This window comes from Coccomyxa subellipsoidea (genome assembly GCF_000258705.1).
Source record: "Coccomyxa subellipsoidea C-169, whole genome shotgun sequence".
Taxonomy (NCBI): domain Eukaryota; kingdom Viridiplantae; phylum Chlorophyta; class Trebouxiophyceae; family Coccomyxaceae; genus Coccomyxa; species Coccomyxa subellipsoidea.
Genome location: NW_005178035.1, coordinates 1,312,224 through 1,327,639, shown reverse-complemented (window position 1 = coordinate 1,327,639; position 15,416 = coordinate 1,312,224). Strand labels below are relative to the sequence as shown.

Below are 15,416 nucleotides of genomic sequence, written 5' to 3'. Positions count from 1 at the left end.
CCCCAACAAAGCTCTTGGGACGCACCTCGCACCATTCCTAACATTGAGAAGTGCTTGACGCTGACAGACCACAGCGTCAGGTCTGAGCAAGGCTGTGACATTTAGAGAGCTGCAGTCTTGGAAGCTGATTTGCTTCACGTATCATGCCTGTGCTGAGCATCAGGTAGGTCTGCACGTATCACAATGGAGTCTTGCCAAAGTTGTCCATGCATCTGGATGTAGTGAAGACTGTAGCCTGCATGTGGCAGCTCACCATCAGATTATGCTGACGCATGAGAAAGGAGTATTGCTGAAGCATTGAACTCTATTAAAATTTGTTTCGTTGCAGGCGCGGCTGCGGCCGGCGCTTCTGGCGCTGCTTGGTGATGCAGATGCGGAGGTGCGCGGCAATACGCTGGCGTTCTGGCACTCCGCGCTGCCTCAGGCGCTGGACGAGCGGCTGCGCATTCTATTGGCCGACAGCCTCGACTGCGCCTCCGCGTGGGTGCGTGTATGGGAGCCTCACAATGGGTGTTTTCGGAGAGTACTATTAGCCTGTCTGTACGTTTGAAGCACTTTCTGAGTAGTTTGTTGCACCATCAGGAGTGTGGTCGAGAATTGTGGCTTGCCTAATCAGCAGTGTAGTGCAGAAGTTTGCTGGATGTTTTAACACATGCATTGTTACCACAAAGCAAGACATAACATTAAAACTTCCAAAGCTTGCCGCGGCATGCTTTAGACTGCTACTCTTCCCAGCATCAGACAAAAAGAGGTGCTCCAAGGCTGGAGCCTCGGTCTGTTGGGCAGCTGTTTGGAGGATGTCTGGAAGATTTGGAATTTTCTGTGTATTCTTCTTGTCCTTGTGTATATTTCAACGATGCGCGTTTGTTGAGACTCCAGCTGCAGGGCGCCGGCCTTGCACCGTGGAGCGCAAACAGCAGAAGCAGCAGTGGGCGTGCAGAGAGCTGCGTCCTCTCGTCATCGTTTAGGGCTTATATTAATGCCTGTGATTGCCCCAACGATAAGCTTCAAAGAGCTCAGAACAAAACCTACAAATAAAGAAATGCATGTGCCGCAGGGAGAGCGGCTGGAGGAGCAGTGGCCCGGCTCGGCGGCGGCGCTGCTGCTGCGGCCGGCGGCCGACGCGCGGGGCTACGAGGCGCCTTTGTTCGACGCTGAGCTGGCGGAGTGCAAATTCGTTGAGTACCCCATCGACACCTGGAGCAAGGCCACACTCGCCATCGCGCCGCTGTTCTCGGCATCATGGGAGGCGGCTGCCTCGCAGGCGGCCAGCCAGGATTTTGGCGGGGGGCTCGGTGGCGCCTCCATGCAGATGACACAGGTGCGGGATATGCAACCAGCAGCTTTTGCCGCCTGCATAGATACTCTGAATCAAAGGTTGTGTACGAAGACCACCTGCTGAAAAGGCCCAACCATGGACCACAAGTGCCCGGACTAATCTTCTCCTACTAGTTAATGTATGCCAGCACTTGGGAAGAAGCCTCAGTTCAGGATGCGTTTCTCTCCAATGAGCTGGGATGCTGGCTGTCTGTTTGTGGCAGGATCTAAATCAACCTGCCTTCCATCTTCCAATCAATCCTTGAAGGCGGGGTTCACACATTCTGCCTGAAGTAAACAGCTGGAGTTCTATATTGTGAGAGTTTCTCGCTTCATGAGCTTTGACCATGATTAAGCCCGTGGCTGGCTCCCTGTGCGACTGTAGTTATGATACCCTAAACCATTAATACGCACACATCACACCCCTGGATTGCTCCTGCCCTGTCCGCCCTACTGGGTGGTCACCTGAGACCCTTCTTGCATGATTGCAGGGACAGGCCGGCTTTGTGAGGGCGACACAAGGCGCAACGGCGTCCCTGTCCCTCAATCTCACTCTACCGATGGACGGCAGCCTGGCCATCGGCGGCGTATTAGCCCGTGGTGGTGGCAGCAGCGCTGCAGCTTCCAGTCTCTCCCCAGATACCACCGTATACAGGCAATCATGAAGCTCTCAAAACCTGTGGCTGTGTTTCACAACCTGAACCTGCGTGCTTTCCTGGCATGCACGGTGCGACGGAATGAAGAGCATGTTGGAGCTTGGGAACACTTGTCGCCGTCTCTTCAAGTCTTTCTACGAATGTCCTAGTCAATTTTTGTCTGCCTGGGTTCAGCGTGTGCTACTATTCCCTCAGATTGCGCTTTGACAATGCCTTTGGTGTATAACACAACATATCTACATTTCATTCTTGGCTGCAGCGTCACCAGTACTCGCAGCAGATGTGCACCTTCCCATAAAGTTTGCTGGGTGTGCACAGGCGAGTGAGCAATCTGAGGGGCAACAACGCGGCCTTTCTGGCGATAGCGCGGCGGCGCAACGAGCTGAAGCGCTCTGAGGTGGCCGCGCGGGAGAACAAGGTCACGCTCATGCGCAAGTACCGCACCGGCGAGCTGCCCGACGTCCAGCGCGTCTCTATTGCAGCCTTCCTTGCTCCCCTAGGTGCGCCCTGGCCTCCCTTGATGAAGTGTCCTCTTCCCTTCCTGGCACCCAAGTAATTGGATAGTCTCCCACACGTCAGGGCATGGCTTCCGAGGGGCAACGTGCGCTCACTGAACAGGATCAATACAGCTTGTAGGTCCTGCGTGCACAGCTGCAAAGAGTTGCTGTGCAACGTATGTTGTCACCCTTCCGTGCCACGGGTTTGGCTTTCTGTGGCTGTGTCTCAAGGGCAGCAATTTCTCTGCTGTACTGGGCACACCGCCAGTAATTAAGTAGAACTTCTTCCGTTTTAACAGGGGTATGGAACACATGCGGACTACAGGGTGATTGAGGAAAATTGTGGATACATGCAGGGGTGCTGGCGAGCCGGGACAGCCTGGCAGCGCAGCTGACGGTGCAGGCGCTGTTCAAGGCGGTGCGCACGGCCGCGCCGGGCGCCGTCCCGGGACTGCGAAAGGCGCTGGCGCTCGCGTTTGAGCGCAAGCCCCGCTCGGCCGCGTATGTCGGCGCGCTTCAGCGGCTCGCCATTGAGGACCGCGGCGGTACCGTGGATGCCGTGATTGTTGCCGAGGCCTCCACCGCATCTGGCAGCCTCCAAGCCGGCGCTCTGGCGGTGCGCTCTCTTGCCATCTGCTTTGCTGCTTGCTTCTCGCGAGACCCTCCTAGACCCAGCTGTGATTTGGACCGCCTGCATCCTATAGGAAGGAAGAGAGTAGAAGATGGTTGTACGAGCGTATGTGTGTTTTTTTTAATGCCCTCGCTTCCAGCGCACCAATATGCTCAGGCACCACTTCTGCCATATTGTGCCTCTTTTACGTGAGTATCTTGGTGTGCTGGAAAAATTACGCGGATTTCTAATCACCAGCTTCATGCGTCTATGGAGGAAAGTTCTGGCGTTACTTATAGCAGAAGTGCTAGCAGATTCAACTGCGCGTCCTCAAGGGCATTCAATCATGTGTCTCTGTTTTGTAGATCGAGGAGGCAATGCTGTACGGCAAGAAGGGCCAGCGGCCAGCGGACGATCAGCAGTCCTCGAAGCGCAGGCGCACTGAGACGGCCGCGCCGGCATCGGAGCCGTCGCCGCCAGCCGACGAGACCTCCTGGGCCGCCCTTGCTGACGTGTACATGCAGCTGGGCGAACACCACTTGGCACATGTCGCCTATGCCACCCGGATCGCTAGGTGCGACAGCATCTATGTTGGCTATCTCGGCATGTTCCTTGCGCGGCGGGTGTTATCAAAGGGAAAGCATGTGTAGGCTATCCGGTATCTTCTGAGGACCTGCATGCCTCCGACAGAACAGCTTTCGTGCAAGCTTTGCAGGCCCTGCAGACAGGGGCAATGTGATCTCTTCCGCCTCTTTATTGATTGAGGAAGACCAATCAAAGATATGCAATGCAATTCAGTTTTGTGCATAATGGCGCATGGGGCGCCCAACTCAGCAATGCTCTAGTCTGTGCTCAAAGGCGCTGTTTGTTTCTTGGATGCAGGTTTCAGATGGGAGACTCACAAGCTTGTGGTACTCGTGCAGGTGTCCCGGCACGCGAGAGGCGCTGGAGGCAATGGCGGCTCGGCGGACGCTGACAGCATACACGTTGTTTGAGGCGCTCATGCGAGCAGTGGGCTCCGAGGATGGCGAGGAGGCGGCGATGGATGTGGAAGGTGTAGAGCTGACAGCTGCCAAGCTGCTGGGCGGCCAGGAGCCCAGCAAGGATGAAGAGGACATGTGGTTCCATGAGCGGTCCAGGTGTGGCACGTGTTCTGTTTTGATCATCCTGCTGTCCCCTGATAGCCGTGTGTGTTCTCTGCCTGCCACGTTTTCTGGGAAGATAAGATGTTCTGGGAGTGCATGCGACGCACAATTCCGCTCTCTGGTGGCGGGGGGTTTCTTTCCTCTATGTCGGACCTGCCGTCTTCTCAATGTGGAGCGTTACATCATTTTTTAGATTTCGGGCACTGCGCCTTGTGCAGCTTCTGGGTTGCCGAGGGGACTTCCCTAGGAGAAGTAAAACATAGGCCCCCAGGGAGCGGATATTGCCTTAAATTTATAAGCGGCTGGTAATACCAAGTAGGGGGTTCTGAGGGTCCTGACGCGCTGCTGATGCCATCAGGTGCATGGAGGAAATGGGCGACTGGAGCAAGGTACTGGAGGTGATTGACTTGGAAACTTCCGAAGCAGCCGCAGACGCAGATGGCGGCAGCGAGGGAGTTGTCACGGAACCGGATGACTCACGCCTCTTCCTGACCACGGACAACTGGAATGGCCCCAAATACCTCAGGTGCATGCTGTTGCACCCTAAATGCCTGCTTGTATTAAGCTTCACGCAGCTTCACAGAGCTTCGCATGGGTGTTTTTTTCACACTGTCACCCAGTGAGCACATAAAAACTGCAGTCTGCGATCAGAATTGGCTTCTGAATTGGGGTGCACCCTGCCGTTTCTGGCTGCATCTATTTGTTGGTGCATTTCTCTCTGCCCAGAGCACAAACAAGCAGAACAAAGGACCCATGCTTGCGCTGTGAAGCCCATAGCAGGAACAAGGACAGGTCGTTTGTGAGGAGCTCCCTTTCTTGGCCCTTCGAGAGGTAGCAGGATGCACAACTCACAGATTTCTGAATGACAGAATGTATGATTTGTACTCCATGAGTTCTATTGGCACAGGTCGTTTGTGAGGAGCTGCCTGTTCCAGAGCAGCGAGCGCAGCCGGCTGCAGGAATTCTTGCGCGGCGCGGCGGTCGACGGGAATCGCATGCGCTTGCTGCAGCAGGACACTGGCGTTGAGCTGGCACTCGAGGCTGCCCACTCCCTTGAGTGGGACAGGTGCTCCTCTTTCATGCCCATGTCAATCACTGCTCATTATTTTGAACCACATGGAGACCGTACTGTTCAAATCGCACTTGAAAATGAGTCGCTTTCATGTCAAGGGTCAACAAGGCAGTTGTAAGCTGAATTATGTACTCTAGGACTTATGGCAGTATCCATGCAGCATTTTTGGATTTCTTTAGTAAGCTGTCTCTTTGAATGTTTGTTGTGCAGGTGCCGGGCCGCGACGGATGCGGCGTGGCAGCAGTTTCGGGGGCAGTGGTCGCAGCTGCACCCGCTCAACCGCGGGCGCCGCTTTGACGCCCTCGCCTCCCTGCAGCCTCTGTCCGAGCTGGAGGTACTTACATGCTCATCATTGTTTTGGTGCTGCGTTATTTGGCGCACCATATCCTAGTGCAGATTCTGTGTGAACTTCTAATGTGAATTAGTTTGACATTGTTGAGGTCCAAATGGTTCCTTGACTGACATGTGTACAGTTCCCACATTTCTGCAGACAACAGCTTCCCTGAAGCATGCCAGCTGAGATAGATAGTGTTCTGTTGCGCTACCGCCTGGAAATACAGGGAAGTCGGAGGGGCTGCAGACAAGGGCCCCTCGGTAAGGCATGATGCAAACTGACACGTTGCTCTGATGCTGCCATTGCAGGAAGCTCTGGAGGTGCTGAGGTCAAGGGGTGCTGACTCATCCGGCATCAGCATGTCGGCGCTGTCAGCATTAGGTAATCGCTGGAAGGAACGCTGGCCGTCGGCGCAGCAGCCGAGCGCGGACGCATGCCTCAGTGTCATCAGCTCGCGCGATCTCCTGCTGCAGGCGCTCTCCAGGGAGGCCGCCAAGACAGCAGCCCTGCCTTACGAGGTTTCTGCACTCATCAATCTGCCATGCCAATGAGCTGTGCATTCAGCACAATATTGTGTCCCCCCTGTTCTGCAAGCCTGCATAGCACCTGCCAAGAATTGATGCGCTGGTATTCCAACATGTGACCTCCTCGCATGTACATATGTCGGCTTGCAGGAAAAGGTTTTGACGCGACCATCGGCCTGTCTGTGCTTACTCAATGACACGGATGTCCTTTAATTGGTCGGCTGGGGTCTGCTGACGCGCAGGCGGTGACTCAGCTGCGCGCTGACATGGCACTGGGGGGCGCAGCAGCGCTGGAGCGGCAGGGCTTTCTGGACACAGCGCAGGAGATCCTGCACCAATTTGCATCGAGCGCTGGCGCATCGGCGGCCGCCGCCACCGCCGAGGCAAAGCTGCGGCTGCTGCTGGCCCAGGTGCGACATGTGCTGAGCTCAAAGCAGCTGTGTGGGCCGTGTTTGAATCTAAGCACTGGAGGACTCCTGCATTATTGGTCTAGAGTAATCTGCTCTTCACAGGCCGGCCTCCGGACAAAGTGCAGGCGTTTCTGGACAAATGATGCAAGAGTTGCAAGTGCTCTCGAGATGGGTCTTGTTGGGCCACGAATGGTCATGAAGGGAATGTACAACGGTTTGCAGAGCCGTTCTTCAGTCGCTTTGTGACCAGATTAACCACAAGGCAACGGCGAAAACATACAGATGAAACACAGGGGAGAACACAAGGACCCAAGGCAGGCGATATGAAACACAAGGGAAGAGGCAAAGGTAACACAAGGGAAACCACAAAGACAGCTTTTTTGGAAGTCTTGTTACATAGGGGAAAACACAAGGGGGCCACACTGTAACACAAGAGAGATTTTAGAGGTATTGTAACACAGATGAGAACACAAGGGCAGAGCTGATGTAACACTAATGATATTTCAATGTTACAATCAAAGTGATCCAGAGCACAAGGGGCAGAAATACAAATGTAGAGAATATGGTAGTGGGCCCTTCTTGGATTCAGGATGTCTAGCCTGGTTCATGAGTTTTTCTGTGTGACAGGCAGCTACAGACCCAACCAGCTCTGTCATAAAGGCACGCTTGGGAGACAGCTTGCAAGAGCTGAAGCAGATCGGCACTGCTGAGGGCAGCACCAGGAGAGCCATCCTTGAAGGCGATGCACAGAGAGCTCTCGCCCCGAGCGACCCCAAGGTGTTTCCATTGAGAAGATAAGCATGCACTGAGCGAGATTACAGTGCAATCCGGCATCTCTTCTATTGCTCGTTGCTTTGTGTTGGGGAGTCCAAGAGTCCTAGGTACCTGCCAATGATAGGCACTTTCAAGCAAGTTTCGTTGAGGTTTGCTGAGGGGTATTGCTGCTGTCGTGCAGGCCTTGAGCAGAGCGATAAAGCTGTATCAGTCAGCTGCTGACGAGGCGGGCAGCCAGTCTGCTGACGAGGCCGGCACTGCGGCTCTGCGCCTGGCCAACATGTGTGATAGCCTGCTCAAGGTAAAATCCAGCTGCCCCTGCTCCCTGTCAAAGCAAGTATCTCCTGCAAATGTTGACATGAGATTTGTCTCTGTTTGGGCTGCACCATGCATCAAGGCACATAACTTGCCTGTTCACAGAGACCCCGAAACATATTTGGTGCACAATGGGGCAATTGTTGGCTCTTGTGCTGCGATGAGATACAGCAAATCCTCTGAAGAGTGGCTTTCCGACTTCTCATGGCGAGTTGACATGGTGGGGATGGAATGGAATGCAGGAAGCAGAAGAGGGAACACCCCTGGGGAAGAGCAGCGGATCGCTGAAGGGCGCTCTGGGAGGTGACCTGGCTGGCGCCATGATTCGCAGCGTGCTGCAAGCGCTGCGCACTGGCGGATCCGCAGGTGAGCACCTTCACAGACAATGTGCATCAACACCTCTACATGCAAATGCAGCAGTCCAAATGGCTATCAGCTCATACTCATGCGCTGTTGATGCTGCTCTGCCCCCTAGATGCCTTCATCAGATTGAGGAGCTATGGATGGGGCCACCACACTGCCCGACAGGTTACTCCTTGCTGGTCGTGGGTCCCCAATTGTGTATGCCACATTCACTCACTCGCATCTCAATCAACTTCTGAGGGGCCCACCGCTCAAGTTACACCAGAGGAATGAATGCACACCGAAAATCCTGTGCGAGCGCCAAAGTAGGGCCGTTCTTAAAATCGCCCCCTTTAAGGACGCATTGTGGTGGCCATGCAGGCACATGCAAGACAGCCACCCATCATCCTGTCAATAGTATGTAATCGGCTACTAGGGCACCCAAATTCACTATGACATGTCTGCTGTATTTGAGAAGAGCTGGGCGTGCGATGCAGGCGCGGAGGCGCGGCTGTCGGTGCCGCGGCTGCTGTCGGTGATGGGGGACAGCGCTGACGCCCGCGAGGCCTGGAATGCCGGGTGGGGTGGAGTTCCCTCTCAGGCGCTGCTGCCCTGGGCCGCCCAGATGCTTTCGCTGCTCAGCCTGCCCGAAGGCGCCGCCCTGCTGCCCACCCTCAAGGTCCGGCACACCCTATTGTGGTTTTAGGCTTCAGAGTTCAGGGTTACTCTGCTGAGCAGACAGTGGCATGCATGTGGCCTTAGCCTTGCTGGTGTTCAATCTTGGACGGAGTACTACTGCCGCTCCCTATGTCCTTACCGGAGCACATCTGCCACTCACCATGTCACTATGTCATTACTTTCTGTCTGAGTATTAGGTGAGACTCGACTGCGGATTCAGCTACGACCAGCAAGAATCCATTTAATCTGATAAGCCTGTCTGCAGGAGCTGGTGCGCGAGCACAAGCAGCGGCTGTACTTTGCGTTCCGGCTGAGCGCGCAGCACTACGGGCCGGAGGGCGCCGCGCGCGCGGCCGAGCTGGAGCCGCTGATGGCCTGCCCGCTGCTGGAGCGGTGGGCGGCCGCCCTCAACGACATGAGCTACCCCGCGCAGCGCTGGCAAGCCTGGTCCGCCCAGCTCGAGCGCCTGCTGCATGCCAACCACAAGGTAGGGGCGTCCTTTGCATGACATTGTCTCTCTCATGAAAGGGAATAGAGACCTGTGCATGGGTTGCACGCCAACAGCAAGGAAGGGGCACGCAATCTTTCTCTTGGGATGCGGGCTCGGCCTGATTGGGACGCATTTTGGCCAGCTTTTGGCAAAGTCTGGCCTTCTGTCCATCACAGTGCTGTTGTCCTGTAAGGGAGTGGCGACTGATATGGAGAGAGGCAGATGCAACATCACTGACGCAAGCTGGACACCCAGGATGCAGATATTCCCTGCTGAGAAAGAATCATTCTCTGATGCTGCCTGATGTTTGACCCGAAGAAGATCATCGAGGATGCTCATGGTGTAACATGGTGCGGCATGTGAGAGACATAAAAGTGCTTCTGCCCATCCTGCCATCAGCGGACGCTCAGAAGTCTAATAAACAGCGATCGGGCGCAGGCGGAGGCGGTGCGGCTTTACAGGGAGGAGGTGTACCCAGACATGGTGGGTCGCCACCTGGTGGGCAGAGCCGAGCGCAACAGCCCGGCAGCCGCCACCTACAACTCTGCCGCCGCGGCCAAGGCTGACAAGATCTTCCGCGATGCGTTCGGCCCCGAAGGCTCCAAGCTGGACGCCAGGTGCCCCCCTGCATCATCCATAATTTATCTATGATGTGTATCATAGATGTAAAATCAAATGCTGCTGTGATGCTGCTCGGTGGCACTGCCCAGAGGGTGGCTTCAGACGCCCGCACTAAAATTGAGCTTGCCTCAAGGAGAATTTTGCGCGGGGCACACCAATATATACATTCCACAGACGAGCACTGGTACACAGTCTCTTGCTCACCAAGACACGTCCAGAATAGGCAAACAAACATTAGTCGTTGATAGAAAGACCCAAAGCAGCACTTCTTACAATGCCGCATAAGCTCATGTGGGTACATGATTCTGAGCGCAGGTCGTTTGATGGGGAGGCGCGGAAGATAGCGCAGCTGCTGAACCAGATGACGCGTGATCTGGGCGGCAGGCGTGACCTCTCCAAGCTGTCACCCTGGCTGGCCAACTACTCTCCAGGTGCTGCCACCGCTCGCCAATGCTCCCTTTCAACATTTCAGAGCTGCTTCTCAATAGTAACCTATTGAGACTTGTTCACAACAGGGGCAGGGTTCCTTCCTTGCTTCCATTCCACTCTTTCATTATGGCAGAAGGTCGGTTGCAAAAGGAAGATAGGGAGCAGGAAGGGAAGTGCTCAAAAGCCAGGCTTAAGTACATACGTGGTCAGATTGCTGTCATAAAGACCTGGCTCGTGGGGATGTGTTGACAGGGAGCAAGGGGGGCTGTTTGCAGCGCATGCTTGGTGAATTCCTTGCTGCGTGACCTGCAATCGTGGGATGTGCTCGCAGGGAGCAATGGAGATGGAGAGCAGCTGCTGGTGCCATGGATGCCCAGCATGGGGGGTCTGGAGGGGAACCTGCCACCAGACGTCCACATCGTGGGCTTTGGCAGGACCGTAAATGTGTTCTCCTCCAAGCAGCGCCCCAAGGAGCTCACCATCTACGGCTCCGACTTCAAGTGCGCCTCTGCCTGCTTCTGCTGTTCTAAGATCACCTGAAACCTGCCTCTGTGCCAGCTCTCAAGGATGAGCATGCACAATTAGCGCTTCTGCTGTGCATCCTGATGCTTGAATGCTCGCTATAAGGCAGGTTTGCACTGTCAAGCCGACTGTCCACCTGGCATCTTTTATGTCTGTACCCGCTTGGAATGTGTCCTGGGTTGTGGGAAGTGCTTACAGGCAGCCAGCCAGCCCTTGGATCATCATCTCAAAAGGTTGGACTCTCCAACAACCCAGGGCACAATAGCCAAAGAACGTGGTACTTATATTTGACTCATGAGCAGCCAAAACGAGGTGTGGCTGCTGCTGCACAACAGGACGTACAGGTGGATAGTGAAGGGCGGCGAGGATGTGCGCACGGATGAGCGGATGGAGCAGATCCTGGACGTGTGCAATGGCCTCTTGGCGCGCCACCCGGGCGCAGCTGCCCACCAGCTGCAGGCATGTGGCCCCTCGTAAGACCTAAAATTAATAACACCACCCACAGCCTGTGTCTGCCTTGCTTGGCTCCAGCTTGTGTCCTTCTGGTGTCCATTTACTCCTAGATCCCTACGCCAGAACGAGAGAGACCACCCTTTCCTGATGGCTGTCAACAGTGTGTTCATTGAAGATCTGTCAGCTTCATCATGTCAAGACTTCGAAGACAGACATCTCTGTGACTGAGCAGCGGCTCTTGCTTGGGAGTCCTGAATTGATTTGCATAAGTTCAGCAGAAGTCACGCTACGTGATCTGTCAAGCAGAAGGACGCATGTCGACTGTTTCAAATGGAGCAGTCACGTATTGGAACATTGACGTGCAGGTGCGCACTTACGATGTGGTGCCCATCAGCAGCAGCCTGGGCATTGTGGAGTTTGTGCCTGGCACCCAGCCGCTTAAGGAGAGCATCTGCACCTTCCTCAGCGACGAGGTGCCCCAGCTCCACCACATTGCTAAAAATACCCCTCACATATTGTTGCGCACTCTGCCAATCCAGTTCATTTGTCTTGCCTGGTGTCAGAGGCATGCTTGAAGCTGCAGAACTGGGCTCAACAGCAGGCAGGGACGAGTGAGAAAGAAGTATGGGAGGGTTCTGCCACACCTGCTTTTTCTGCCTTACATGAGCACATTTGTCAGCGAGGCACCGGCTTGCAATTATTCTTCAGACTATTCTGCCATGCCAGGTGATCAGCAGGGCGTGGGAGAAGCACAGCGGGGCCATATGGGCGATGGCGAAGCGGCCAGCGCCGCGAGCTGGAGAGGCGGCGCAGCCCGGCGTGGCCGAGTACCTGGCCAGCTTCCACGCGGACGCTGCCGACGCGGCCGCACGCCTGCAGGCCACCGAGTCTGACATCCGCTGGGACGCCCTCCGGTGCCGCTTCTTTCCCCTTGCCTCAGCCCAAGCTTGTCTAAGTCAAAAGGACTATTGTCAGTGCAGCAAAAGAGTATTCTGGTCCTGCACATGTAGCTGAAATAGTGTAGCCCAAATGCATACCTGTACCTCTAGGCTGGTGCAATGCAAAAGCATTGGGCTTGTCTAAAGAATGTTTGTTGCATGAGGCAAATGGATAGTTCTAAGCATGCACACCTATACCAATTTAGGGAGAAGGATCTGAAAACTTTGCTGGACTCTCACGAGTTGATTATATATCTTGCAGGGAGGCGCTGCTACGCAATGCGGGCGGCCCGGAGGAGTTTCTGGCGATGCGCGCCAATTTTGCGGCCAGCCTGGCGGCGGTGTCAGTGACGGGGTACATCACGGGGGCGGGCGACCGCCACACCGAGAACTTCCTGCTGCACCGCGCCTCCGGCACCCTCGTGCCCATCGACTTCGGGTGCGCCCCCATCTGCCCTATAATTAGCACATGCTTTTCCTGCCAGAGGCCAGGTCTGCGCATAATGCAGACAAGCCGCATGTCAAGGCTGCCAATATCCCAATACTTGCCGGATCCAAGCAAGGCCCAGAGAAGTGTGACTGCAGCCGCCCCCCGCCGGCCGGGGCCCAGGTCTGCCCTATTTGCCCAAAGACCATTTGCAACGTCTTGCTGCCAAGCTCAAGACTGCAAGCTGTCGCGTGATGCACACGTTGTGCAGCCATCAGAAGTAGGCACCAAAGGCAGATTGGCAGGTTGAGTCAGCTGAAACATCAGAGACATGCCAAGGCCTGCAGCGTCGCAAACCCTGCTCTACAGCAATTGCTGCAGGGGTGCGTTTGTGTGGGCCTGGGCATGTCTGTGACGTGGCAGCAGGTGCTCTGTGCTGTGCAAACAAGCAACCACGCAGCATTAGACTCTAAACTTCTGTCCAGCTATCGCCAGGACGCCAACCCATTGCACTGATGCATGGCCCACACCGGGAGACACACCAATCTGATCTAACAGCAGCCGCCTGGTTGGCCATCGTTGCCTCACCACACCTGCCTGGTCAGAGGGCTGAAGCACCATGCAAATGTGGTGAATCGGATGCCAAGCTGGCGGCCGCTGCGCAGGTCAGATTTGTATGTGCGTCGCTGGGTGCTTTAGACCAAGGATGCCCACATGCACTGATGAAACTTACAGCATTGAATCACATGCGGGCATATCTGCATATTTAGAGCTTTTTGGAAGCGATATCATATCAAGCATTCGTCCAACGTGCGGTGCAATGTGCAGGTACTCATTTGGCACGGGCGCGCAGATGCTGCCCATCCCGGAGCTGATGCCGTTCCGGCTGACGCGGCAGATGCGCGGAGCGCTGCAGCCGCACGACGCGCGCGAACTTCTGCGCGCGCCCCTCGCGCTCGGCCTCGTCGCCCTGCGCTCCGGCTCCGGCGTGCTCGAGGTATCCTAAATTGGGAATTCTTGTTATCTCTTTTGCAATCCTCTGCATCTGTGGTTCCATGCGGCTCCAGCGTGCTCGTGGCGCGCCAGCCTTCTCCTCCTGACTTCAATAAATTCACATGTTCCTCGCTGATTCGGCCAGAAGCCCGCTCAAGGGCCCAATTGTGCCGTGCGCATGCCATGCAGGCTTTGAAGTGGCTCCCCGCATGGCAAAGCAGACCAGCCAGCAAATTTGGCTGCGCGGTGCTTGTTCAGGCCGGAGTGATGTTCCAAAAGTGCCAGGACTCAGGAAGCGCGCAGGGGAGCATGGGCGGTGAGTGAAAGGTCTGATGGACTAGTGGCTGCGCAGGGCATTCTGGGCGTGTTCCTGCGGGAGCCGCTGGCGGACTGGCAGAGGGAGGCGCGGCTGCTGCGGGCCAGCTTCCGCGCGCGAGGTGGTGAGCCACCACCCGACGAAGACACCCACGTAGCTCTCAAGGTAACTCACCCCGTACCCCCACTGCGGTGAGGAAAAGAGAAGAAAATCAAACATCTTTGCATGCGTTCATGCCTGCTTTGATAGACCGAGCCGTAGCAGCATCCACAGCTCGCCCTCTGTCAGTGTCTTCATTGCCGATGACAAATGATCAGCCGGACAGAAGCGGGACACCAGATGCCTGTTTTATTTGATGTACTCCAGTTTTGGAAAATACTGCCTGTGTTAATAGGGCATACAGGGGCCCAAAAGGGCGATTTGTCAAATGCAGGACACCACACTGTACGTGACATGATTCGGTGTGATTGTCTGGATGCGCAGGTGCAGAATGCTTGGCACAAACTCGAGGGCAGGCATCCCTCCGCCATCCTCATTGCCGAGCTGACACCCAAGCACTCCGCCACCAAGCACTGGGCTGCGCTCCAGGTACCCACTCTCTCAGCTGTCTTGCTGGCCCCGCTACTGCTGCTGCTGTTGCCCTTTGAATGTGGCAGCACACTTGCAAAGATTGGAAGTGAGTGGGCAGCGGTGAATAGCAGTGATTTATCTTGCTGTTACTTTCTTGTGTGCATCCAGAGCTATCTTCTGGCTCTGCTGCTGATACTGCTCCTCTTTGACTGCAGTAGCAAATTGCAGTGCATGACATGATATTGAGCAGCAGTAAATTAGCACTGACTCAGCAGGTGACGAAACTTTGTGTCATGTGCAGGCTGTTGTGAAGGGCGACGCGCGAGTGAACAGCAGGGCGCAGATCAAGGGAGGGAACGGCGGCGGGACAGTGCTGACCCCTGAGGAGCAGGCAGACTGCCTTCTGGACCAGGCGACAGATGGCAGCATCCTGGGCCGCACCTGGGTCGGCTGGCGCTCGTGGCTGTAAATGAATAGAGTCGCCTAGACCATAGTCCGCATTCCCTTTCTCTAATTATCTTGACCATTGCCTGTTCAATGGATGTTCATCTGTTTACAGAAAGTATGCTTAGGTGCTTAAGCTGAATTTGCAGATTTTGCATGATGGAGGGAGATTCTGCGGGCAAGAGCTTGCCTGGATATATAACTTTTGCTTTAATGATCGATCATGAGCATTACATTAGAAGAGTAGCATGAACCTCTGCAAACAACAATTGTGTGCCAATAGTGGGAATTGCTCAAAGTTCGAATGTACACAAAGAGAAGATATGTTCTGCTTTGACCTCGCCAGTAAGAATACGGCCAGATCTGAAGCTGGCTTGCACGCTGGCTTCAATGTAGCCATACTTCATGCGCTCTTATACATATGTTGTAACGATGCGTCAAAGTCGTCATCGATGGGTTGATATCCCTCTTGGCATGCACATCATTTGCTATGCACAAGTTCATTCTTAAAGAGAAAGCTGCTCCTCACCCATTCAACT

At 55.1% G+C, this 15,416-nt stretch overlaps 1 protein-coding gene across 1 annotated transcript; it reads left to right on the top strand.

The window, feature by feature from the left end:
* Positions 1–10,592: 10,592 nt before the first annotated feature.
* On the top strand, positions 10,593–14,902 carry COCSUDRAFT_15811 (kinase-like protein; the record flags this gene model as incomplete). The annotated part of the gene is made up of 9 exons (XM_005647696.1): positions 10,593–10,714; positions 11,072–11,199; positions 11,529–11,662; positions 11,916–12,103; positions 12,390–12,566; positions 13,383–13,551; positions 13,900–14,016; positions 14,353–14,469; positions 14,783–14,902. The coding sequence occupies 9 exons, from the start codon at positions 10,593–10,595 to the stop codon at positions 14,900–14,902; spliced, it is 1,272 nt and encodes a 423-aa protein (XP_005647753.1).
* Positions 14,903–15,416: the final 514 nt, after the last annotated feature.